Genomic DNA, 23845 nt, shown 5'->3' with positions numbered 1-23845 from the left:
CACCCAGCCCTGAGCTCCGAGAGGAAGAGACCGGTTCTGTAGCCTTAACGACTGGCACAGAGTTATGTTTGCTCGAGAAATGTTTGCTAAATAAATACCTTTTTTTTTTATTTGGCAAGAGAGCACCAGATGATTTTCATGCATGTTTCAGTCATTTGGCCAATCGCTTTACTCTGGGCATCGTATCAGATGACGTAGGCATTGAAGGTGAGCACGCGTGTGCATGCTCAGTCATGCCCAGCTCTTCGTGACCCTATGGACCGTAGCCCACGAGGCTCCTCAGTCTGTGGAATTGTCCCAGCAAGAGTACTGGAATGGGTTACCATTTTCTCCTCCAGGGCATAGTTGGTACATTTAAAGATGACATAATCTAAACCAGGGGCTTCCCAGGTGGCTTAGGGGTAAAGAACCCGCCTGCCAATGCAGGAGACACGAGGGACGAGGGTTCAATCCCTGGGTCGGGAAGATCCCCTGGAGAAGGAAGTGGCAACCCACTCCAGTATTCTTGCCTGGAAAATCCCCTGGACAGAGGAGCCTGGCGGGCCACAGTCCATGGAGTCAGACACGGCTGAGCAACTGAGCACAGCAATCTAAAGGAGAAAGACACCTACTCGCGTCCCGTGCCTTTAAACATAAGGTCAGGTGTGCCGACTGGCTGCTAAGGAGTCCAAGTCTTACCATAGTTGAGGTTGCAGAGGTTCCCCGCGTTGAGGAAGAAGTGTGTCCTGAAGAGCTCGCCAAAGCCGCCCTGGCCGGGCCGGAAGGGTAACGGGGTGTACAGGTGCAGCCCACCGGCCCAGTAGGCTTCCCCGCCCAGGTAGTCACCTAGGCAAGGAAGGAGCACAGATCAAAACGAAGTCACAGGTTCAGGACCACCCCGACTGCCCACCAGAAACAAGAGTGAGGGGTGTGCTGTGATCAGGACACACTCCATGCCCGGGCCACGAGCAGCTGCTCTTCTAACCGCTGAGGCCGTCTGTCAGCCTCCTTTTAAACAATGTTTCTTATTCTCTTTGTTTGTTTTATAATTTGCTTTAACTGAAGGAAAAGAAAAGCTAATACGTCATTTAGGAAAGAATGAAACCAGTAATTGATCGTATCTGTGAAATGCTTACAACAAGCGAACTAATGGAAATCGCTTTCTCCGCAACTGCAGATGACTAGATCATTGTTGCTTGACAAATGAAATGCATTATTCTGCAGAAATTTCAAGACCGCACTACAGAGAGACAAAATGCAGAAAATGTCTCCGCAGTTTCTGGAAATGGTCAGACTAGCTATTAACCCAAAGGTACAGAGGGCCAGCTCCCCACTGCACAAGGACGCTGTCCCAGCTCAACGTCTTCAGAGAAGAGGCTCCTTCTCAAAGGTTCATGACCACGTGGGGTTTTTTTTGTTTGCTTACATAATGCATAATGATACAAATTACTTCTACAATTGTCCCTACTATTTCAACTACAAATAGCCACATTAAAACAACAACAAAACCCTCTGAATTGTTTATACTTTGTTACTAAATACTATTTGTAAAGTGCCTCAGTCTCCTTTAATACAAAATGACCCGACCATGACAAAGAAAACTGCAGGTTGTCTCCAAGATTAACCTCTCAAGGGATGAACTGCTTATTAGAGACTCCAGTGTCTCCTCACCCCGGTCAACACTGGAGTTCTAGAGGGAACAGCGGACCGAGAGCAGGAGGTCAACCGGGCCTGACGTTCATTTCCCAGCAAGTGCTCCTCTCCTTCCTTAAATAACCTCTTTATTCTCATCATGGGAGTATAAAAAAGGAAATTCTCCTTTAATTTCTACCATTAAGAGAAAACCAGCTAACATCCTGGTGTTCTTCCTTTCAGTGAATTACAATGAAACATTAAATAAGAAAATAAAATGTAAGTATATATATACATATCTTTCAGTCCTGATTTTTTTTTTCATTTACTGTACTATAAGCACTTCCCTCTAAGACTGCTTATTCTTTGAAAATGTGATTCTGATTCCTGAACAATCAGATATATGGACCATAATGCAATGACCTGTGGTTCGGTCGCTAACTCATGTCCGAGTCTTTGACCCCACAGTCTGTAGCCCACCAGGCTGCGCTGTCCATGAGATTTCCCAAGCCAGAATACCGGAGTGGATTGCCATTTCCTGCTCCAGGGTACCTTCTGGGCCACAGATGGCACCTGCCTGGGCTCCTGCAGGCAGTCTCCCGCACTGGAGGCTGACTCTTTACCGACTGAGCCAGCAGGGAAGCCCGATGTGACAGCCTACCCTTGACTACTGTCCTGTCGGTGTTCAGCTTCTTGAGAGTGGACGTTAACCTGTGATGGGCTTTCCTGCACACACACGTTTTTAAACCGTCTTGAAGGATAATATACACACAAAAAGCACACACATCCTAAGTGTACAATGCAGTGAATTTCCAGGCCCAGAACACACGATACAGTGAGCACCTAGACCAAGAGACAGACACGCGCAGCGCCCTGGGAGGCCCGGTGCTCCTCTCTAATCACCACCCACACCAGGGCAACCGTCAGTGTCGCCCGACAGCGCAGAGCTCTTTACCCGGCTGCCACACTTTGCACAGATGGAACACAGAGCGGGCACCTGCTGGAGCTGACTCTTTGCGGGGAGGCGTATGTTTCTTAAGTTTGTTCAGGCCACCCCACCCCATCAGCGGCCCTAACTTGCTCGTCCTCGTTGCTATATGATAAACCACAGTGTGAAGACACACCGTTGAGCTGCCTGTCCTATGGCTGGCGGGCATTTGGGTTTCCAGTTTTCAGTGCTGTTATCCACGTGTGTTGGTCACTCAGTCGTGTCCAACTCTTTGCGACCCCTACAGACTGTAGCCAGCCTGGATCCTCTGTCCATGGGATTTTCCAGGCAAGAATACTGGAGCGGGTTGCCATTCCCTTCTAGTTCTTGTATATATATACGTTTTAGGCTCCTGATAAATATTGTCAAACCGCTTTCATAAAAAGTTACGGCGATTTACACCCTTACTCACAGAATCCTACCAATGGCCTTTTAATAGGTAATTAAATAAAACATCACTGTGTTTTAATTTTCAGGCAAACGGAAGACTCCAAAACTTTTATCTAGTCACTAAATAATACTTGCTACAGTGAAAAAAAGAAATTGTTACTTTTCCAAGAGAAAAGGACAGACTAATAAAAGCATCCTAAAAGCAAATGAAAAGAAGTAATTTATATTTTGTACAAAAATTTATGCTGTGGATGATCATTATTTTTAATAATATAAAATAAGACCAACAAAGATGTTTAAAAAAAGTTAAGAAAATCAGGATAGACTATTTTATAATATAATAACGTGTCCTATCTAAATGATGTTTTTCATAATACATGGCAATTCTCTAATAAAACGTCAGAGACTGGAGAGAGTTCCCGAAACAGGATGCTCACACTCTGCTAGACAGACTATGACTGAGCACCATATAAACCCCTGAGGATACTCAAAACCCATCGATCTAGCAATTCCAACCTAGGACTTTATATTATATAGTAAAACTTATAGACAAGCACAAAGATTGAGTTAGGTTATTCACTGACACACAGTTATTTAAAATAAGAAAAAAAGAAAACAGTCTAAATGTCTAACACTTGGGATTTGGTTTAGAAAGGTCACAGTATGGCAAGAACGTGAAATATGCAGCCATTAAAAATGATAAGGCTTTTATCTTTCTGAGTCATTGCTGGTGGGAATGCAAAATGGTATTGCTATTTTGGAGGACAGTCTGGCATTTTCTTACAAAGCTAAACATAATTTTACCATACAATCCAGCAATTGCACTCCTTGGTTTTTATCCAAACGAGCTGAAAAATCTTACGTCCAGATAAAAAAAAGCTGCACACAGATATCTCTATCAGCTTTACTCGTAATTGCGAAAAGTTGGATGTCCTGCAAGCAAGATGTCCTTCAATAGGTGAATGGATAAACCACCCTGTGAAACAGCCAGGCAGTGGGGGGAGTATTATTTGGTGATAAAAAGATATGAGCAATCAAGCTATGAAAAGACACAGAGGGCCGAGTCACTATATTGGACATCTGAAACAAATACAATGCTATAAACCAGCTACACTCCAATTAAGACACACACACACACACAGAGCTCCTTAGACACACACACACACACACACACACACACAGGACATCTGAAACGAATACAATGCTATAAACTAGCTACACTCCAATTAAGACACACACACACACAGAGCTCCTTAGTACATACACACACACTGGACATCTGAAACGAATACAATGCTATAAACCAGCTACACTCCAATTAAGACACACACATACACACACACACACACACACACACAGCTCCTTAGACACACACACACACACACGTAAACAAAACGTGATAAATACATTGACCAAAAGAGGGAAAAAGATACAGAGGAACCTGAAATGCGTACTGCTTCGTCAAAAAAGCCAGTCTGAAAAGCACATGTACTGTGACTCCAACTATATGACATTCTGGAAAAGGCAAAACCAGGGAGGAAGTCAAGGTCAGAGGCTGTCAGGAGCAGAGGAGGAGGCAGGGAGGAGGGAATGAACAGGTGGAGCACAGCGAATGTTCGGGGGTGAACGCTCGATGGACGCGTGCCGTCACCCATCTGCCAAAACCCGGACACTTCACAGCACAGGCCAGGGGATGCCCACGGGAACCATGTGGCTTAGTTGGTAGTAACAGGTCAGTACCTGGAGAAGGGAATGGCAACCTGCTCCGGTATTCTTGCCTGGAGAATCCCATGGACAGAGGAGCCTGGTGGGCTACAGTCCATGGGGTCGCAGAGTGGGACACAACTGAGCCATTTAGCAGCAGCAGCAACACGTCCCTGCTGGCGCATCAGCTGTGACACCGCCCCACGCTAACAGAGGGCGCTGGTGAAAAAGGGTCCCACGGGCGTGTACGGTGAGCGCTGCACTCGGTGCCCAATTTTTCTGTTAAACCTAAAACTACTCTCAAAAATAAAGTCCATTACACAGGGTATAGAGTCGACGACATTTTATGAATCCCTACACTGCACAACTAAAATTTATGTAATATTATAAACTGACTATATATCTCAGTAAACAAGCTTAATGTAAACGTGTGAAAAATTTGCAAAGTGCAGAAAAACACTTTAAAAAAAATGTCATTCATCAGTCCCATCACCCAGATAAAACCATAACTAATGTTTAGTTATATTTTCTCTAAGTATTTTTATAAAAATGCATGTTTATTGTTTACTTTTACTATATGCATTTTTTAACATTTTAAATAAAGTACACTACTTAAAAAAATTGTAGTTTGTAGCCAGGACATGGAAGCAACCTAGATGCCCATCAGATGAATGGATAAGAAAGCTATGGCACATATACACAATGGAGTATTACTCAGCCATTAAAAAGAATACATTTGAATCAGTTCTAATGAGGTGGATGAAACTGGAGCCTATTATACAGAGTGAAGTAAGCCAGAAAGAAAAACACCAATACAGTATACTAACGTATATATATGGAATTTAGAAAAATGATAACAATAACCCTGTATACGAGACAGCAAAAGAGACGCTGATGTATAGAACAGTCTTATGGACTCTGTGGGAGAGGGAGAGGGTGGGAAGATTTGGGAGAATGACATTGAAACATGTATAATATCATGTATGAAACGAGTCACCAGTCCAGGTTCGATGCACGATACTGGATGCTTGGGGCTGGTGCACTGGGATGACCCAGAGGGATGGTACGGGGAGGATGAAGGGAGGAGGGTTCAGAATGGGGGACACATGTATACCTGTGGTGGATTCATTTCAATATTTGGCAAAACCAATACAATATTGTAAAGTTTAAAAATAAAATAAAATTAAAAAAATAAAAAATTGTAGTTTGTCAATGAGATAAAATAAGTAGCCATAAAAAATGATAAAGTACTTATTCTTATAAGCATCTTTTCATATACTGTTACTGAGGGAGTGGTAAGTATATATTATTTTGTAATTTAAACAAACAAATACAGGGTTCAAAAATGAGATGTAAATGCAGCTTTGGTTTTTTTTCAACATGGTGTATTTTGGGAAAGGACAGACCTTCGCTCTGTGGCCCGACGCTGTGCATGCTGAAGCCCCGCACGCTGGTGGGTCCGCCAAGGTAGAACCTGGAAGAGGGAAGAGCTGTCAGAGGAAGTCGCTGTCACACACCGCAAGTGCAGAGGGCACGCTCGCTTCTGGGGGGCCCACATCGCCACGCGCTGCACATCTCAGGACTGGGGAGATGCACGCGAGAACGGAGAACGCCATTAAAATCCAAGCTTTGGGGGCGGGGAGATACTTCATTATATTAAAAATTGTATGTTCTCTTTGAGTATGAAAGAAAAAAGTTCACACGGGTTATCGTTTAGTCGCTTAGTCCTGTCCAGCTCTTTGCGACCCCCATGGACTATAGGCCGCCAGGCTCCTCTGTCCATGGGATTTCCCAGGCAAGAATACTGGAGCAGGTTGCCATTTCCTTCTCACGTGGATCATCCTGATCCAGGGATCAAACCTGCATCTCCTGCATTGGCAGGCAGATTCTTTACCACGGAGCCACCAGGGAAGCCCCGTATATGTTATAGAAACACAGAGAAACATTTAAGAAAGTAATAAAACAATCCTGTCATTGCAAGCAGGGTTAACATTTAGGATTACAGTGAATCCTTAAACAACCCACTGGCTTCCCTTGTGGCTCTGACAGTAAAGAATCTGCCTGCAATGCAGGAGACCCGGGTTCAGTCCCTGGGTCGGGAAGATCCCCTGGAGAAGGAGACTGCAACCCACTCCAGTATTCTTGTCTGGGAAATCCCATGGACAGAGGAGGCTGGTAGGCTACAGTCCATGGGGTTGCAAAGAGTCAGATACCACTGAGCGACTTTCACTTTCTTTCACTTGAACAACTCAGAGGTTAACCCAAATATATCCTGCGGTCTGGGCTTCCTCCACAGCCACAGATGTAACCAACTCCTGGCCACGCAGTGCTGCAGTGTACTGCTGAAGGATGCCCACCGACAGGTGGACCCCCGTGATCAAACTCACGTTTGTTCAGGGTCAAAGGTACTTACTGTTAATCAATTTTTTGTGAATGTGTATTTGTGTGAGAGTATATACATACAAATTTATGTACACATCTGTATTAAATTGGTGACATACTACATTTTGCATACATTTTTGCATCCTTCTTGTTTTTTAAAAATCAGCATAAAGCTATACAGGGTATTTTGAAATTAGCTTAAACCTAAAAACTAAATTAGAATGTGAAATAAGTGCTCTCCTAAATAGGTAAACTTCTTTTGTAAGAAACCAACCAGAAAGATCCAAAGGAAGCCACTTGCAAACCACCCATTCGTTTATTATCACTTACCTATCAGCAATGCTCGACGGTTTATCACCCATAGGTACCAACATGCCACCCCAGAGAGATGCGGAAAAAACCTATTGAAATAGAAACAAACAACCGTTTTCTTCCAGCGTTTCTTTCCTTCCTAGTATCAGCGGACAGAAAATGCGCTGAGGTCTGGTCACAGCCCCGCGTGTCCAGTGCGGAGCTCTGGGCTGGGGCGTGAAGGCTGCAGAGGGGAACGCCTGGCTCGGGCAGGGGAAGAGCCACAGCTCGAAGCGTTCTGAGGGTATCTGTGTAACTCGCAACTTCAAATTTCAAGACGTATGAGACATAAGCAAAAAAACAAGCCCAAACCCTCAGCAGGGCCTGGCTCTGACACTGGGCAGCACCCTCCCTTCTGAGAAGCCAAGCCCAGTAGCCATGCCACGGCCAGATGGAGGGGGACCAGGCCCCGACAAGGGAGTCGGCATCCAAAGGCCTCTGTGGCTTGGCCTCACGTCCTGAGGGTACCTGGCATCTCAGGAGAGGGAGGCAGCAGGTAAGAAAATGCTACAACTAAGAAATTCAGGGCTTTGCTGGTGGCTCCATGGTAACGAATCCATCTGCTGATGCTGGAGACACAGGTTTGATCCCCAATCTGGGAAGACCGCAGGTGCTGCAGAGCAACTAAGCCCGTGCACCCCAACTACTGAGTCTGCATTCTAGGGCCCAGGAGCGCAATGATGGGAGCCCTAGAGCTCGCACTCTACAATGAGGGAAGCTGCCACAATGCGAAACCCTCACAATCTGACCAGAGAAAAGCCTGCAGAGCAATGAAAGCCCAGAATGGCCAAAAATAAATAATAAAACAAAGGAAAAAAAAAGAAATGCAGAGAAACACACGTCCAACCCAACCCTTGGGGACCGCACTTTCGTCTGACAGGTCAGGGTCGGGGCGGTGAATGATCCCATGCAGGGATCTGATCTTCACGCCATGTCATCCCTGCCCAGAAATGCCCCGGTGATGCCTGAGACCACAGTGGGCCCTCTGGGCTCCTGACCCCTGGCCGTCATCATGCACCCCGGCATCTCCTGAGCGCTCCCCACAGGCTTCTGCCCAACTTGTCCTCTTGGACATGCAAAGTCCACATCCTTCAAAGCTGCCCAGAGGGCTCGTTTTTAGAAGCTTCTGTAGGAAGAATCGCAGATGAAAACCGGGGCAGAGTGGGCAGAGAGGGCCAAGCGCACGTTCTATTCTGAGAAATGCGTCTTTGCTCAACAACGGGACAGACTGCTGCAAAACAGGGCGAGGGGCTGGAGCCTGGTGCGCGGTGGGGCGGCCGCCCCTTGGACAAGACGCTCCTGGCAGACTGTCCTCCCCGCCCCGACCCCCCAACGGTCACGACCTAAGGGGCGGGGGGCGACAAGGAGCACTGATGCCCCGCCAAGACAGGCCCACCGTGCCACGTGTCCCGCTGAGCTCAGTGACCACGGGAGCCCCAGGTGCCCCCACACCTAGGCATCTCCACCCGCTCCCTCCAGCACCGGGCACCCCAATTCTTCAACACCAGCAGGACGATGAGCCCACCCCCTGATTCCCTCCTGTCCTGACTCCCCACTCACCCCACTGAAATCCCACGGCCTGTTACTAAAAATGAGCTGCTTTATGCACCTCACATGGCTGTCCCCGGGTGGGTTGGGGGCAGGGGGAGACACCCCTGAGGGTGGAGGGGCTCATTAAAGACGCCCCCCTCCCCCCCCGACCAACGACGATGAGGCAGCACCCCCATGGCCACCTTCTACCCCTTCAGTCTGCTGCCCTGCTCTTCCCGCCTCTCATCACCACCTGCCAGGTTACATATCCATCTCGGTGCTTGCGGGACTCCCCCTCCACTAGCGTGTGAGAGCACGGACTGCTTTATTTACTGGGGTGTTCTTGGTGCCCAGACAGTGCCTGGCAGCCAGCCAGTCTGTGTGAGAAGAAGGGAGGGATGGATGTACGCCGAATGGACAGGTGGGAGGACAGATGGGCGGGCAGATGGATGGACGGAGGGAAAGGAGGCCAAGGAAGAGACATCGAGGCATGGGAGGAGAAGGCATGATGCAGTCCAGGAGGGCTGGCGGTGTGCCAGGGAGCGGGCACAGGAGGGGACAGGAGAGAGCTCGCTGAACTCAACAGGAAATCGGCCCCGGCAGCCTCCGGAGAAGCAGAGAAAAAGAAAAGGCAGGGACCACATTCTGAGTGCGCTGAGTCCAGGACCGATCGGAAGCAGTGATAAACGATTTCACGGTCAGACGTGTGTACTGTTTCGTCAGAACTCGCGCCTTGCCCCCAGGTTCTGAGGCAGCAGTGGGGTGTGGAGAGCTGTCCCCAGCCACCCAGGCGCTAGGAAGAGTGGACAACAGGCACAGTGTCTCCCGGCCTGGGGCTCCACTGCTTCGGGCAGAATCTGGTCACTCGCTCCTCAGGTCCTGAGGGAAGCAGGAGGAACTAAACCAAAGCTGGTTAAAAACATTTAACACACAGATTCCTAGAGACACCCAGAGCCTAAAGACCTAGAAAAGTCAGGTGAAGACGCAGAATTTCTAGGGACGTAACATCAGGAGGCAAAGACGGAGGCACACTTGTCCTCCAGACACGTTTCTTGACGGCCCTGAGATGATGGTGAGTGGGGAAGGGGCTCTTCCGTGTGAGATGACTGACAGGTGAGTTTTAAAGGAGCTAACCATCGCTTCTCCCCAGAGCAGCCTCAATTCTGGCCACACTTAAGAGATGACGCACTTGAGCTTTAAGCGTGACTGTTCTTATTTCCTCTTCCGAGCTTTAGATATTCGGGAACTAGGATCTAGTCAGATTCCAGAAACACAGGTGACAAGCAGCTGACGAGATACTCACTGTGTCAAGGATGAGTTGTTTATTCAACTGAAGCTCAAAATCTTCTTTTAAGAAGCTCACGTCCCCTCCGGTGTAGCCAGCCAGCTCCTGTCGGGGAGGATCCTCAGGTGGTATGGAGCCCACAGACTGACTGCAGAGTCACTGCAGTCAGCACTACAGGCTGTTGTTCTGTATTTTTAGAAAGGCAACAGACCACGTCTGTGTCCCAGAGGCTGCCTGCTGGTCGTTCGGGACAGCATCAGGGGCCTGGCAGAGACACTGTCACCAAACACAGAGCGACCACAGAGAAGTCGCTGCTTACACGCGCCAGGAAAACACTGGCGACACCGATGTTCATTACAGAGCTTGCTAAGGACGGTGGCTCAGGCGCAGAGAACCTGCCTGCCGATGCAGGAGATGAGGGTTCAATCCCCGGGTTGGGAAAATCCCTTGGAGTAGGAAATGGTAACCTATTCCAGTATTCTTGCCTAGGAAATCCCATGGACAGAGGAGCCTGGAGGGCTACAGTCCATGGGGTCGCAAAGAGTCAGGCACGACTTAGCAAGTGAACAGTAACAGGATGACATGACTTGTTCGGCCCAATCAGTGCTCGGAAAAAGAATATTAGCCCATCTCTCACAATTTCATTTTCATATGAAAATGGGAGAAGGAAAAGGCAGCCCACTCCAGTACTCTTGCCTAGAGAGTCCCGTGGACAGAGGAGCCTGGCGGGCTACTGTCCATTGGGCCGCACAGAGTCGGACACGACTGAAGCGACTTAGCATGCATGTATGCATTGCAGAAGGAATGGTGATCCGCTCCAGTGTTCTTGCCTGGAGAATCCCAGGGACAGAGGAGCCTGGTGGGCTGCCATCTATGGGGTCACACAGGGTCGGACATGACTAAGTGACTTAGCAGCAGCAACAGCATATGAAAACTGGATTCCCAGCTGCTCCTCTGACACTGAGTTCAGGCAGACAGAGGGTCGGAGCCCCGTCCCCAGCCAGCTTCTCCCCGAGGTCGCCAGCTGGGCCCTGCCAGTGTCAGGGTTACAACCCCGGGCTTGTGTGCTCATCGAGGACCACCAAGGAAACCAGCCCCACCAAGTCCCGACTGGGCTCCTGTCTGTGACGTGACACGGCATCCTGGCACCTCATCCCGACTCAGCTCCATGAAGGCAGAGTCTGAGCGGAGGGAGCAAATCCAGGGCTAGGAACCCTGGGAGGGAGGGACACCCTCGCAGGCCATTCCAGAACGACCTTTACAGCTAAAGGCAGCTGCAAGTATTAACCACGTGACCGCCCCGAGGGACGCCCCAGTCCCCCAGGAGCCTGCGGGGCCACAGGGGAGGGACCGCTCACCTGGTTCACTTTCAACAAAGCACCTCTTTTCGGCAGGATGGAGGAGTTCCGAGAGTCGATGACCATCGAGTGCTGGAAGAGGTAAGGACAGGGTGTTTGCGCTTTAATATGGAATGACACTCCCTGAGCGCTGGCTGCTCACCAAGCTCAGTGCCGAGTGTTCCCTTAGGTGGCTTCACCTTCAGGAAAACCTCCCATTCTGTGTGAGGACCCAACAGAGTCAGGGAGACAGGGCATGTCTGCTGGCTGGGTGACTCCGAGCCCGTCCCCAGCCCTGTTTTCTCAGGGAGCGTGATGCTCTGATGGACGTCAGCTCAGCCTGCTTCCGGCTAAGACACCACGGTGGGCCCTTATTCCCTCCATATCCATCACCTCCGATGTTACTCAGGAAAAAAGGACGTGAGGCTGTGTCCAGATATTTACAGTGACCGGTCCTAGCCACCGTTCTAGCTGCCCCAACCGTGACGCGCTCAGTCCCTCCTGATGCAGGTAAACGCGATTCTCCCAACGCATACGGCCTGGCTGCACCAGGGCAGGCCCACGTCGACGGCAGACGCAGAGCCCTTACTGAGAGAGACGACTTCAGCGAGTGCCCGCTCTCCTTCCGGACGGCGAAGGACGCGACCCTGGAGAGGCAGCCCAGCTCCCGCCAGACGCCCTCCCACTTGACCGTGTGGCTCGTCTTCCAGGTGGGAAACTGCGAGCAAACGCAGAGAACCGTTAGCCTTCGTGCTGCGTGGACGCGGCGTCATCCCAGCCCGGGTCGTGGGGTGACGCGTCATTAGATTGTTAGCCGATCAAAAACTAAGACGCTCTGTGAAACGATGGGATGGGAAGAGACCAAGACAAGGCAAGCTGGGAAGGAGGGAGTGGAGGCGGGCGGGGCAGGACTGGGGAGAAAGCCAGGGTCGCCATCAGAGGGAAAAACTGTTTGAGCAGCAGGGCTGTGCTCTGAGCCAGGAGACGGACGTCGCTGGTCTGACACTGCAGGGAACTTTATAACCACCTGGTTTCTTTTCCATCCGAAAGACCACGGGACACGCACCCCACCTGGTTTGCTGAAGCCAGGCAGGGTGACCCACGTGAGCCACCTCAGCCCCCAGAGAAGAGTAGGGAGACGGGGTCACAAGTCCGTGATGAGTGGAGGTACTGGGTGGGGGGCATGCCACAATAGCTTCCTGGGCCCCTCTCTGGAGATGCTCACCCAGCAGGGCATGCAGGGCCATGAATGTGCAGGAGAGGCAGAAGCAGCGGGTCTGAAGACCGCACGTGAGGAACTACTTTTACAAAGCACGTGCCTCAAGTCTTTCCTCATCAAACTAAAGCCTACACCAGGAGGGGAGGAAGGGGGACAAGCTAGAAAGGAAGGTAAAGAAGAGCAGGGTTCGTTGTAAAATTGAAAAATGGTCAAACAACAGTAATTCCACGCGATGCATCCCGCCGGAAGGGAACGCGCTATAAACCAATGATGAAAGCATCCGGTAACCTGATGTGACCTTAACTGGCTGTCAGGAGCGATCGATCTGAGCGTTCACGAGGAAGGACAAACAGACGGTGTCCCAGGAAGTCAGGGGCAGGGAAGAGACGCGACCGGGGCAAAGTACCTGCCGCTGTGGGAGTTGGCCACCCTCTCTGGCCCTGGCAACGGGCACTTGGCGAGTGGGGAGGGGCCGCCCGGGAGGCAGCTGGCAGCAGGACAGGCAGCGAGGGTGACCCCAGCGACGGGGCCCCGGCTCCAAGCTTAGCCCACTGTGGATGCGCGCCTGGCCCCGCCCCCTCGGCCGAGCCTGGGGATCAGGTCCCACGTAGGCACACAGAGGGAAGGACGGGAAAGCCACTCACGCTGTACTCTGCTGACACGCCTCGGTCTGTCTCCCGGAGCGAGCTCCAAGGGAACTGTCCCGTGACTTTGTATAAGTTTACGGAGAAACTAGAAGACAAGGGGACAGAGCTTTACACGCTGGGAAGGTGGTTATACCTGGAGCACCACCTAAATCAACAGATTCACAGCTACGCCTCGGGGCTCATCTGCACAGGGAAATCTACGTGTGTGGTGACGCAACAGAAGCGTTGGCTGATCCTGCAAAGTTTCTCTTCAGAAACGTCCACTACGGCTACCTTAACCCCTAAACCAGGCCACTGAACACAGCGATCCGCTGGGCTTCCTACTTTCTATCGAAGTTTCCAGGCTGTGGTTTGAAGAAGGACAGGCCATACGAAGTCTCTTTTGTTCCATAGGAAAACTGGAAAGTCACCTTTTCTGCCCGGCCTAGAAGATTGGGGAGTTTGAGGCCAAGGACCTGGGAGCAAAAGAGAAACAGCAGAGGTTCTGTAAGTAGGTTCATCTGCGTCACTTCTTTTTAGAGCCCACTTACAAGGGGTGTGTGTGTCCCCTTCCCTGAGTTACCTCACTCGGCACGACAGCCCACTTACAAGGGGTGTGTGTGTCCCCTTCCCTGAGTTACCTCACTCGGCACGACAGTCTCTAGATCCACCCACGTTGCTGCAAATGGCATTGTTTCGCTCTGCTTAATGGCTGAGTAATATTCTGTTATATATACACACCTCTCACGGACTTAGGGGACAAACTTAGGGTTACTGGTAGGGAAGGGAGGGGGAGGGAGAGTGAGCGAGTCTGGGATGGACATGTACACACGGCTGTATTTAAAATGGATAACCAATAAGGACCTGCACTCAATGTTTCGCAGCAGCCTGGATGGGAGGAGAGCTTGGGGGAGAATGGATACACGCATGCGTCCCTTTGCTGTCCACCTGAAACCATCACAACACTGTTTATCAGCTACACCCTAATGCAAAATAAAAAGTTTAAGGAAAAAAATGGAATCATACAAAAAAGAAAAACAGTAGGGGTTTAGATGCAAGGAATAACTCTCACAGACACGGAGTAAAGATGTACACGAGGGTCCACCTTTCATCTGTAATTGCTCTTCTTTAAAGCCTGCCTCTGCCGGGGGCACAAGCCTGATGAATGTTAGGGTTAGGCTAATCCTGCTGACTGTGAAGCTCAGAGAAACGGACTCTGTGTACTTGGAGTTCAGGAGAATTTGAAGAAGAAACTATTAATATGAACATGGGTTATCGACACCCCGTTCTCAAACAACCCATCTTCATAACAAAGCGTGTTGTAATCAGCTCTAGGAAGATTAATGAGAACCACAGGACAGCTTACAAATAAAGACTAAAGGTCATGGAAAAGTTCTGGAACTACCATTAGTTTTTAGAGCATAGTTCACAACTGGGGACTTCCTGGTGACTGGGACTCCACACTCGCCATGCGGGGGCCTGGTCAGGGAAGCAGATCCCTCACGCCACAGCCGAGACCAGAACAGGCAAATAAAGAAACATTTTTTAAAAAATTAGAAGTTCACTATGGCAAGTCCCACCCTCAGGAAGGGAAAGCCCGTGTCTTACCATACTGCCTTCGTTGTTCCCGACCATGGTGTTGTAACTGCCCGTTAGCCTCCTTAACTCAGTTACTTCAAAGGTAACATCTAACCCGTTGGGAAGTGCATCATCACCTAGTAAGCGCGAAAGATGAAACAGTTAAGGCAGCGTGGGTGTGCAGCTTTATTTTCTGTCCCGCTGAGATAAATGGCAGGATGCAAACTGAGCCTCCGCTGACTTTATAGCCTCCTTCGGAACACACACACCGTGGTCTAAAGCCCAGGAACATGCGTGAAAACCCCATCACATCCCGACACACGGCTCTGGTTTCCGTGGTGGAAGACCGCGAGGTCTTTCAGCTGCTGCTGAAAGGAGTCATAAGCAGCAGCAGCAGCATTATGTAAACACACATCATTTGCATTACTTCCTTACGGTACTTGTTCCCCCACAAATGAGCTCCTTAAAAATGCCGGGGGGGGCCTCAGTTCAATGGACGTTAAAACGTGGAATTCGAGTGAGAGGGGCTTGAGTAACCCTGACGGAGAAGCAAGAGCTGGAGCCGGATGTAGGACGTGGATGGTTCTGTCCTTCCCAAGCTGGTGGCATGGGCCTGAGTTCAGTAGAGCTGCCCCTCACCCATCGAGGGTCCTGCAGGGCAGGGCCCTGAGCGCCAGAAAGGCCGAGGTTGATCCTGCAGCCCTGGCTGGACACCCACGGCCTCTGGGAGCTGTCAGACCCACGGACACCCAGGCAGGGGCTCCCGAACTCTCAGATTCAGCTGGTCCAGGCTGGAGCCTTGGCGCCACTTTTTTTTTTAATTAGCAGAATTTATTGTTTAGAGGAGCGGTTTTAGGTTTATAGAAAAACTGAGCAGAAAGTACAGAGAGTTCCCATAAGCCCCCTCTACACACACCCCCTCCCCCCATTCACATGCTGCACTGGTGGCCATGTTTGTTACAACTGATGAACCAACAGAGAGATGTTCCTGTTAACTCAAGTGTGGCCTGCGCTAAGGTTCACTTTGGGCACTGCACATTCTAGACATCTGACAAATGGATGATGTCCACATTCTTTCTTAAAAGCTCCTGGGTAGTTCTAAAGGCAGCCAGGGTGGAGAACCACAGACAGGAGTGAACCAGCTGACCACATACACATCACATTCACAAAAGACAGGAGAGCGCTAAATCTAAACGTCACCCCAGGACTCGCCACCAGTAAGCACTCCGGAGCACTGGCAAGGGCCACTGTCGCACCCTGTCCCGCTAGGGGAGAGAGACCAGGGGCCTCTGTTAGTCACAGATGACTCTGTATTCCAGGTAATAGAAACGTCTTTCATTTACACAGCATTTTATATTTTTGCAAGCACTTTCATATTCTGTTTCATTTTCATCTTCTCAAAATTATCTTTCACTCAATCCTGAAGAGTTCACTTGTTCTCTGATTCATTCCAAGTATGTATTTTTTGGGGGACATCAGAACGGAGTGAACCGCCACACACGGAGTCCTTCACAACCCGTCTCCTGATCCTTCTCCTGCCTCGTCTTGCTTCACTCATCCCCATGACTGCCTTCTGGCTCTGGAGCCCTGGCGTCCACCCAATGACCCTTTCTCTCTGGCCACAGGGCCTATTCTCTCTCCCTAGAACATTCCTCATCAGCCCTGCTCCCCAAACGCACTCATGCGCATCTTTTAGGTCTCAGCATCTGTGTCACCTCGTCCAGGAAGTCTTCTCTGATCCACTTTGCCTCTGCTGACCGAGAGACTAGGTCTCCTCCTCCAGGGCCTCGCCCCCATACAGCACAACCTATCAGCTGAACTGTCCTCACTTCTCTGTCTGTCCCCAACCCTCTTCCACTTGACCAGAAGCTTCTTTGGAAAGATACCATGTCTTATCTGCCACGGGCTCTTCCTACGGCATGGACTCATTAACCAAAGAATAAACACCAAGGTAAGACAGCTGCCCAATATCATAGCAATTGAGGAAGTGAACAGACGCTCAAAAGTGAAATCTGACTCCCACTTGCCTCCTCTTCTTAACATATATTTAGGTGGAATCTGCCAAGAGCTTATTCAGACACCCGCTGGGGTGGGCTATCCCGAAAAAGCCCGGCTCTCTCCTTCTCAGAACCCTGGTCCCATCAGCAAGCAGCATCTTCAAAGTCACCTGACCTCCCTCAGCCTGACTTGAAGACCCAGTGAATTCCTTGAGAACGCATGTGCTCTCTGCCTGGACACGTAAATAGCGTCCGTGATCCTAGGGGAACATATCCTAGGTGAAATCAGAGAGAAGCTGCAACCAGGATGCCTACCCTGACACGTATCGATCAAAACATCCACTTGTCTGAATATTCCTAGACGCAGCAACTTTTCACGGGCTTCGTGAGATTTCCTCATAACCTGTAAGAGAGAAAAACAGAAACTGTATTCCTCTAAGATACAGAGACATACACGGTGGCTGTGAGACCAAGCTGGCGGCTTAGCATTCGTGCAAAGTTGATGATTCCCTGAGAAGAATATTAATCTTTAAAAAAAAATACTATATTTTTAAAAGCGGGAATGGCTGAACACTGCTTAAGAGATCACATGCAATGGGGGCTGGAGCCAGCCAGACGTGGTCACGAGGAAGCTGCTGGCGACTCTGCCAGGCGCCTAAGTGTGGTTCCGAGAGCAGACACAAGAAAGCCACAGAGGAGAGGACGGTGCAAGCCGGGAAAGATGCGGGGCATAAACAAGTAAGGGCCCGAGGAGTCGGCAGGGGTGGGTGGCAGGGAAGAGCCCAGCCCCCATGGTCATGGAGGGCCCTGAAGGGAAAGTGCGCTGAGCACCAGGGGGGTGCAGGAAGGGTCAAGACCCCCCACCAGCAGCTCTGCAGCAAAGCTGGGATGGCTGCAAGGGACACGGGGATGGGCGGCCCTGGGCAGGACGGGAAAACACCTCTTCTCTGGGGTCAGGGTGGACGCGAGAGCATGTCAGTTTGTGGGGGGGCTTCTGGGAACGAAGGGGGTTCAGCCCCCTTCCCGGGAGGAGGCGAGCTCATCAGTGGGGGCGGGATACCCGGTGGTGCGAGCAGAGGTCCACGGGGTCTCCAGAAGGGATGGGAAAAAGGCCACACAGAGGGGAATACTTGCCTCAATAAGGTTTTTAGCCTTAAAAACATCTCTAATTTCATACATGATGATGTCGTCCTTAGTCCTTCCAAGTCCATCGAAATGCACATGTTGAACCACCACCTGGACGTGATAAGGGGACACAAGACTGTTGAGGACAAGATGCGGCAAAAGATCAGACGCCAAGGCCAAAGACAAATGCCTAAAGTTACTTTCAAAGACTTTCTTTTTTTAATTTAATGAGCCACGTTTCTTAACTCCATGCCTTTTCAAAACAACTGGTCCCTTGAACTGACTAGTGAACTAGACTTACAAGCTCCCTGCAGCCAGATGACCAAGGGCCAGGTCAGTCCTAAAGCCAGGCAGGGTGCAGAGATCCTCTGGACCCCCTTCCCCACATGCTCCCTGGGGCACTGGCCTCTGGATGATGCCGACTGTGACCTGGTTTAATAACTGAGTATTTTGCAAGAGATCCTGTGTGGATCTCAATATGGCATGATAAACACCAGCTCAGAGCCTTTCCCTTGTCTATAAAGACTTACTTCATTCATTCATTCAATGAAAATGCACTGATTACCTATGAACCAAGTATCATACTGAACACTGAGAATATATCAGCAACCAAAACTTAAAAATTTCTGACTCTATGGAGGTTATATTCTAAAAGGGAGAGAAACAGGCAATGTACATAGTAGAGTAGATGGTAGTGAGTAACAGAGAAAAATCAAGCAGGCATAACGGGGAGTGCTAGGGCCTGCATGACTTATAGGTGATCAGAACACTATACTACAATCGTAATCAAAGAACTAATCAAAGGGAGGAAGGCGAGAGGGAGGTTCAAGAGGGCAGCGACATATGTTCACCTATGGCTGATTCAGGTCGATGTATGGCAGAAACCAACACAACAGGGTAAAGCAATTATCCTCCAATTAAAACTAAGTAAATTTAAAATAGAAAAAGAACTAATTAAAATGTGTTTACGTTTCTCTATTTAATTTCAAAGGCAACAAAGTTTAGAAAAAGTTTCATTCAAGACCCAAAGTCTTTTCTGGGAGGAGGGAACACAGTTTAAATTTTAACACCACTTGAGTTTCTCTTTGAAATACTTTTGGGTTTTTTTCCTAACAGAAATACAAAAATGGGTTTGTTTACCCTTCCCACACAAAGAATCACCAAGAAAAAACTGTTCCTCTAAAACCAGAAGCTATTTCTTTCAGCGTCCAGTCTTTCTAAAATGTAGCTGGCTGCAAACTCTTCTTTGATTAAGGTGTCAACAAGATTAACCCGTCTGTTTTCCCAGCGGTTTGTGGAAGCGAGTGCTTCTAGCAACAACAGTATGGAGCCCTCGCCCTCCATGGGATACATACATCCTTGTTCTCAAGAATTTCCTGCTTAGCTTCAGGTTCAACTTCAACAAATTCAGCTTCTTCTCCTAATGCTCCGAAATCAGGTCCACTGGCTGGAAGAGGCTCCAAACTCTGAAAGGGAGTGGGGGGAACCACAGATAAATGAACTTCCATTAAAAAGCCAAATCTTTTCGTTTTCGTCTTCAGATGGCACTCCAGAAAACTCAGGACCACAGCCCCTTCTAGTGCTGGTGGCAGTGGGGTGGGGAGCACAGAGAATGGGAGCAGCTGTCGACTTGCGAGCCTTCGGCTGACAGTGACCCTTCGGGGTCCAGAGTATTGTTATTACAGAAAACAAAGGTGAAAATTAATCAACAAAAGGATCAGGCGCAAACTACAATGACTGTTCCAAGAACTTAGCTCTGTACACCTGAGACCCATGTGAAAACAAAAAAAAAAAATTGCTTTCCTGTTATAGAAAGCGTCCTCATTTTTTTAAATCAAAACTAGATACAATCTAGGATAGTTACATTAACACACCAAATTATTTAAAGATACTTCTTCGGACTCTGATAAGATTTGTTTTGGTTCAGAAAGTCTCACTTACACACTGAGGGGAGCAGCATATGCCAGAAAGCAGTCCTTCAGTCTGAAGTGACATTACCTCCAAAGCGTTCAAGCATCTTCTGAGGAAGGATTCTACAGTAATAATTATGGAGATATGATAATAGTATGCAAAACAATGCACATATAATATGGTATATTTATTACATACATAATTGCTTCAGTCCACGGGGTCACATGGTAAAGCCGGAGCCAATACATTGCTGGAGACCCGGGTTCAATCCCTGGGTAGGGAAGATCTGGAGAAGGCAATGGCAACCCACTCCAGGACCCTTGCCTGGAAAATCCCATGGATGGTGGAGCCTGGTGGACTACAGTCCATGGGGTCGCAAAGAGTCGGACACGACTGAGCGACTTCACTTCACGGGGTCACAAAGAATCAGACACGACTGAACAACGTGACTCCCAGACGCTCGAGTGGCACCAGGTGGGTGCACACACAGGCAGCTCTGGGAGCACCATGGTACCCGTAGCCGGCTGCTTCCTCCCGCCACCAGCTCTCTCCAGAGAGAAGCACTTCTGAAGCGCGCGGGCGTGTCTGCCGCCTGCGGACCGTGCAGCAAGGCGGGCTCCGGGCCGTTCTCGCCTTTTCCCTGGAGTGTTCAGTGGCCTGTCAGCACACCCTTCATCATGGCGCTGGCCCTCTGGAAAGGAACTGCCTGACAGTACCATGGCCGCTTTCCCATCCTGGCCCTAAAAAGCGCCCCCAGGGACGCAGTGCAGCGGACTCCTCAGCGGGGCGCGGAGGAGCTCCACTACGCAGCCCCTTCCACTACTCCAGACTCGACCCGACCACGCGCAGCCCTCGCCCTCCTGTCTGGGCGCCCCCGGTCCTCTCCGCCCAGGACAACCAGCCTCCTCCCCAGAGGTGAGCTGAAGAACCACCCTCCGCGTTATCTCCTCTGTGAGCCGTCCCTGCTTCTTCAGCGAGAATCCGGCCCTCCTTCACAGGGATACCCCTCGGCCGAAGTTTACGACCTTGGCAAGTACTCCTTTCTATTTTTACCTGCCCGGCTATATCAGAAATACGCATTTATGGAATGGGTTAGTGAATTATTTTTTTTCTTTTGTTCTCAAGTTTAATAAATATCTGAGTGCCTACTGTCTGCTTAAGAGCAGGGAAGGCAGCCGTGAATAAGACAGACTGGGTCCTTCCCCCGGGGGTTGACATGGATTATTTACATGAGTAAAAAGGGAAGATGATGTTGGGCAAAGAAATAGAATTTATTTCACATAATTATCCTTTCACTTTTGTTGTGTAAATATTTAAAACGGGATCATTACTGTATTTCTCAAACATGCGAACAAATCAAAATAGTAACTTTTTAATTTTTTTTAATGTGGACCATTTTTAAAGTCTTTATTGAGTCTGTTATCATATTGCTTCTGGTTTATGTTTGTTGGTTTTTTGGCCACAAGGCATGTGGGATCTTAGCTTTCTGACCAGGGATCAGACAAACACCTCCTGCATTGGAAGGCGAAGTCTTAACCACTGGACTGCCAGGGAAGTCCCTAAAATAGTAACTTTTTAATGCAACCTTTCATGAACATGCTTCTGTATTTACGTTTGCTAAGTCCCTTCAGTCGTGTCCAACTCTGTGCGACCCCATAGACGGCAGCCCACCAGGCTCCCCTGTCCCTGGGATTTTACATAGTGCTAAAAGTGTATTACAGATGAGTAAATCCTACATGCACAGTATATACTATGGTTAGGAACATACACACATATTCATTGTTCTAAATCCGAATGCTTGACAAACAGATTTTTGTCTGGACATAAAGTTCATGTGCTATTGTGCTAAAAAAAATTCCCTTGTGGTTCCTAAAATCTCGAAGCACAGAACATATTCCACCAAAGACTTGTCACACCCATTTGTAGTCTTAAATCCAAAATTTACACTTTAAGTTCAACAGATGGTGTCTTTACAGTCTCACCAATTGCACCAAAGCTTGATGTCCTAGATTAACTGCTTCACCAGTAGAGATTCATTCATTCACCAAATATCCATTCACTACGTGACAAACACTTGCAAGAGTCTCACCTTCACAGAATTTACATTGCAGTGCCTGGCTAAGTAGTCAGTGAAATGAATTAAAATAAATATTTGGATCCAGCCTCTAACCTTTAAGCAGATGTCTACTGTGAGTCGACAAACTTTACCGAGCACCACATGCCAAGCACTGGGCAAGGCAGTGCTAACAGAAGAAACAGGACATGAAATAAATTTAATGAGTTATGAACACCATCTTTAAAGTGATATAGACTAGAATGAGACAGAAAATACCAGAAAACAAAAAGATGATAAATACTGTTTCAGAAAACTTTTTTATTCCAATTTTTTTTTAAATTTTTTGGTCTTGCCACGAAATGTTTGGGATCCTAGCTCCCCAACCTGGGATTGAACCTTTCCTGCACCCCCCGCCCCACAGTGGAAACAGCATCCCAACCACTGGACCGCCAGGGAGGTCCTGATTCAGAAAACTTTTGTTTCACATATGCATGAAGGTACTAGATAGCAAATATGGGAAGTTTTCTTACTGTGAGTTCTGACCAAAAAATTCAAACACTAGCTAGTGAAGTTAAAGAACTGAAATTATTTTTTGTCAATATATTCAACAAAGGAGTGGCAGTTTCAGTGTCAAAGGAGCTCGATAAAAGCAAAGTCTTTTTGTTCCTGTACTCTGAGCACCTAGAACAGTGCCAGGCAGCACACAGCTGACCATCGGTAAACAACTTTGCCAAGATGCTACAAGGGATCCAAGGCAAATAAGATGTAGTTCATATTGTCATCTAGAAACTAAGAATCTAAAAGGTTAAGTGAAAAATGCAGAGCTAAAACAGAGCACCAGAATAGAAATGTCAATCAAGGAGGTTGGTAGCACATCCAAAATGAGGAACGGACGGGAGACAAGGTTTGTGCAGAAAATGATTTGAACTGACTTCTAAAAAACCATGGGCTTTCTTTGTGGCTCAGCTGGTAAAGAATCCACCTGCAATGCGGGAGACCTGGGTTCGATCCCTGGGTTGGGACGATCCCCTGGAGAAGGGAAAGGCTCCCCACTCCAGTATTCTGGCCTGGAGAATTCCATGGACTGTATAGTCCACGGGGTCGCAAAGAGTCGGACACGAATGAGGAACCTTCACTTCACTTCTAAGAGACTGGCCCGTTTCGCTAGCTATTGCGAGTGATGAGAGAGAGGAGCTATGCCCACCAGCACGGTCCAAATAGTGTTTTATTTGAAGGAAATATCTGGCAAAGGGAGGTTAAGTTCAATTCCGGACACCATGCTGAGACATCTGTGCTAAATTCAGGAAAACTCCTGAAAACTTCTGAGCAGCGCAGCTATCTACGCTGCAGAAAAAGTTGTGCTGTGGGCTGGGACTCAGGAACATGCAGATGGTTCCGAACATTCAGTTTCAGAACATTCTGAGGCTTGAACAGTAAGGCCTTGGACATATTTTCTTTCTCTGGGCCTCAGTTAAGATTGCGATAAAGGAGAGCAGCTGGGCAGTCTGCCTACCGCACCGCAGGCAAGCAAGTGCATTTACATGCATTCTGTTTCAATTCTCCCAAGGGCCCAGTGAGTGGACACTATTACTGCCTCCACTCAGCCGGGTTTCCTCTTTGCGCGGCGGTAACCAGGAGACATGAGGACTCCTGAGCCTGGGTTGGAAGACTTCAGAAGATGCTTCCTGCTCTAGGAAAGCCTCACAAGACCCCAGCAGCGGCTGAGCGGGAGAGACTGGAAAAAGCAAAAAAGCA

The 23845-nt window shown here is 48.8% G+C and overlaps 1 protein-coding gene across 1 annotated transcript in view; it reads right to left on the bottom strand.

The window, feature by feature from the left end:
- SAMM50 (SAMM50 sorting and assembly machinery component) overlaps window positions 1–23845 on the bottom strand; it is a 30466-nt gene that overhangs the window by 5592 nt on the left and 1029 nt on the right. Inside the window, exons 2-13 of the mRNA XM_061418806.1 lie at window positions 19479–19589; window positions 18133–18234; window positions 17314–17401; window positions 15032–15138; window positions 13769–13899; window positions 13442–13529; window positions 12168–12296; window positions 11600–11671; window positions 10260–10346; window positions 7406–7476; window positions 6100–6167; window positions 679–825 (exon numbers count right to left, since the gene is read on the bottom strand). Of these exons, the coding sequence (XP_061274790.1) occupies window positions 679–825; window positions 6100–6167; window positions 7406–7476; window positions 10260–10346; window positions 11600–11671; window positions 12168–12296; window positions 13442–13529; window positions 13769–13899; window positions 15032–15138; window positions 17314–17401; window positions 18133–18234; window positions 19479–19589 (1201 nt within the window). The remainder of the gene's footprint in view (window positions 1–678; window positions 826–6099; window positions 6168–7405; window positions 7477–10259; window positions 10347–11599; window positions 11672–12167; window positions 12297–13441; window positions 13530–13768; window positions 13900–15031; window positions 15139–17313; window positions 17402–18132; window positions 18235–19478; window positions 19590–23845) is intronic.

This window comes from Bos javanicus, chromosome 5 (assembly GCF_032452875.1).
Source record: "Bos javanicus breed banteng chromosome 5, ARS-OSU_banteng_1.0, whole genome shotgun sequence".
Lineage (NCBI taxonomy): Eukaryota > Metazoa > Chordata > Mammalia > Artiodactyla > Bovidae > Bos > Bos javanicus.
Note: the sequence above shows the minus strand (reverse complement) of the source record. Positions and strands in the feature narration are given on the sequence as shown.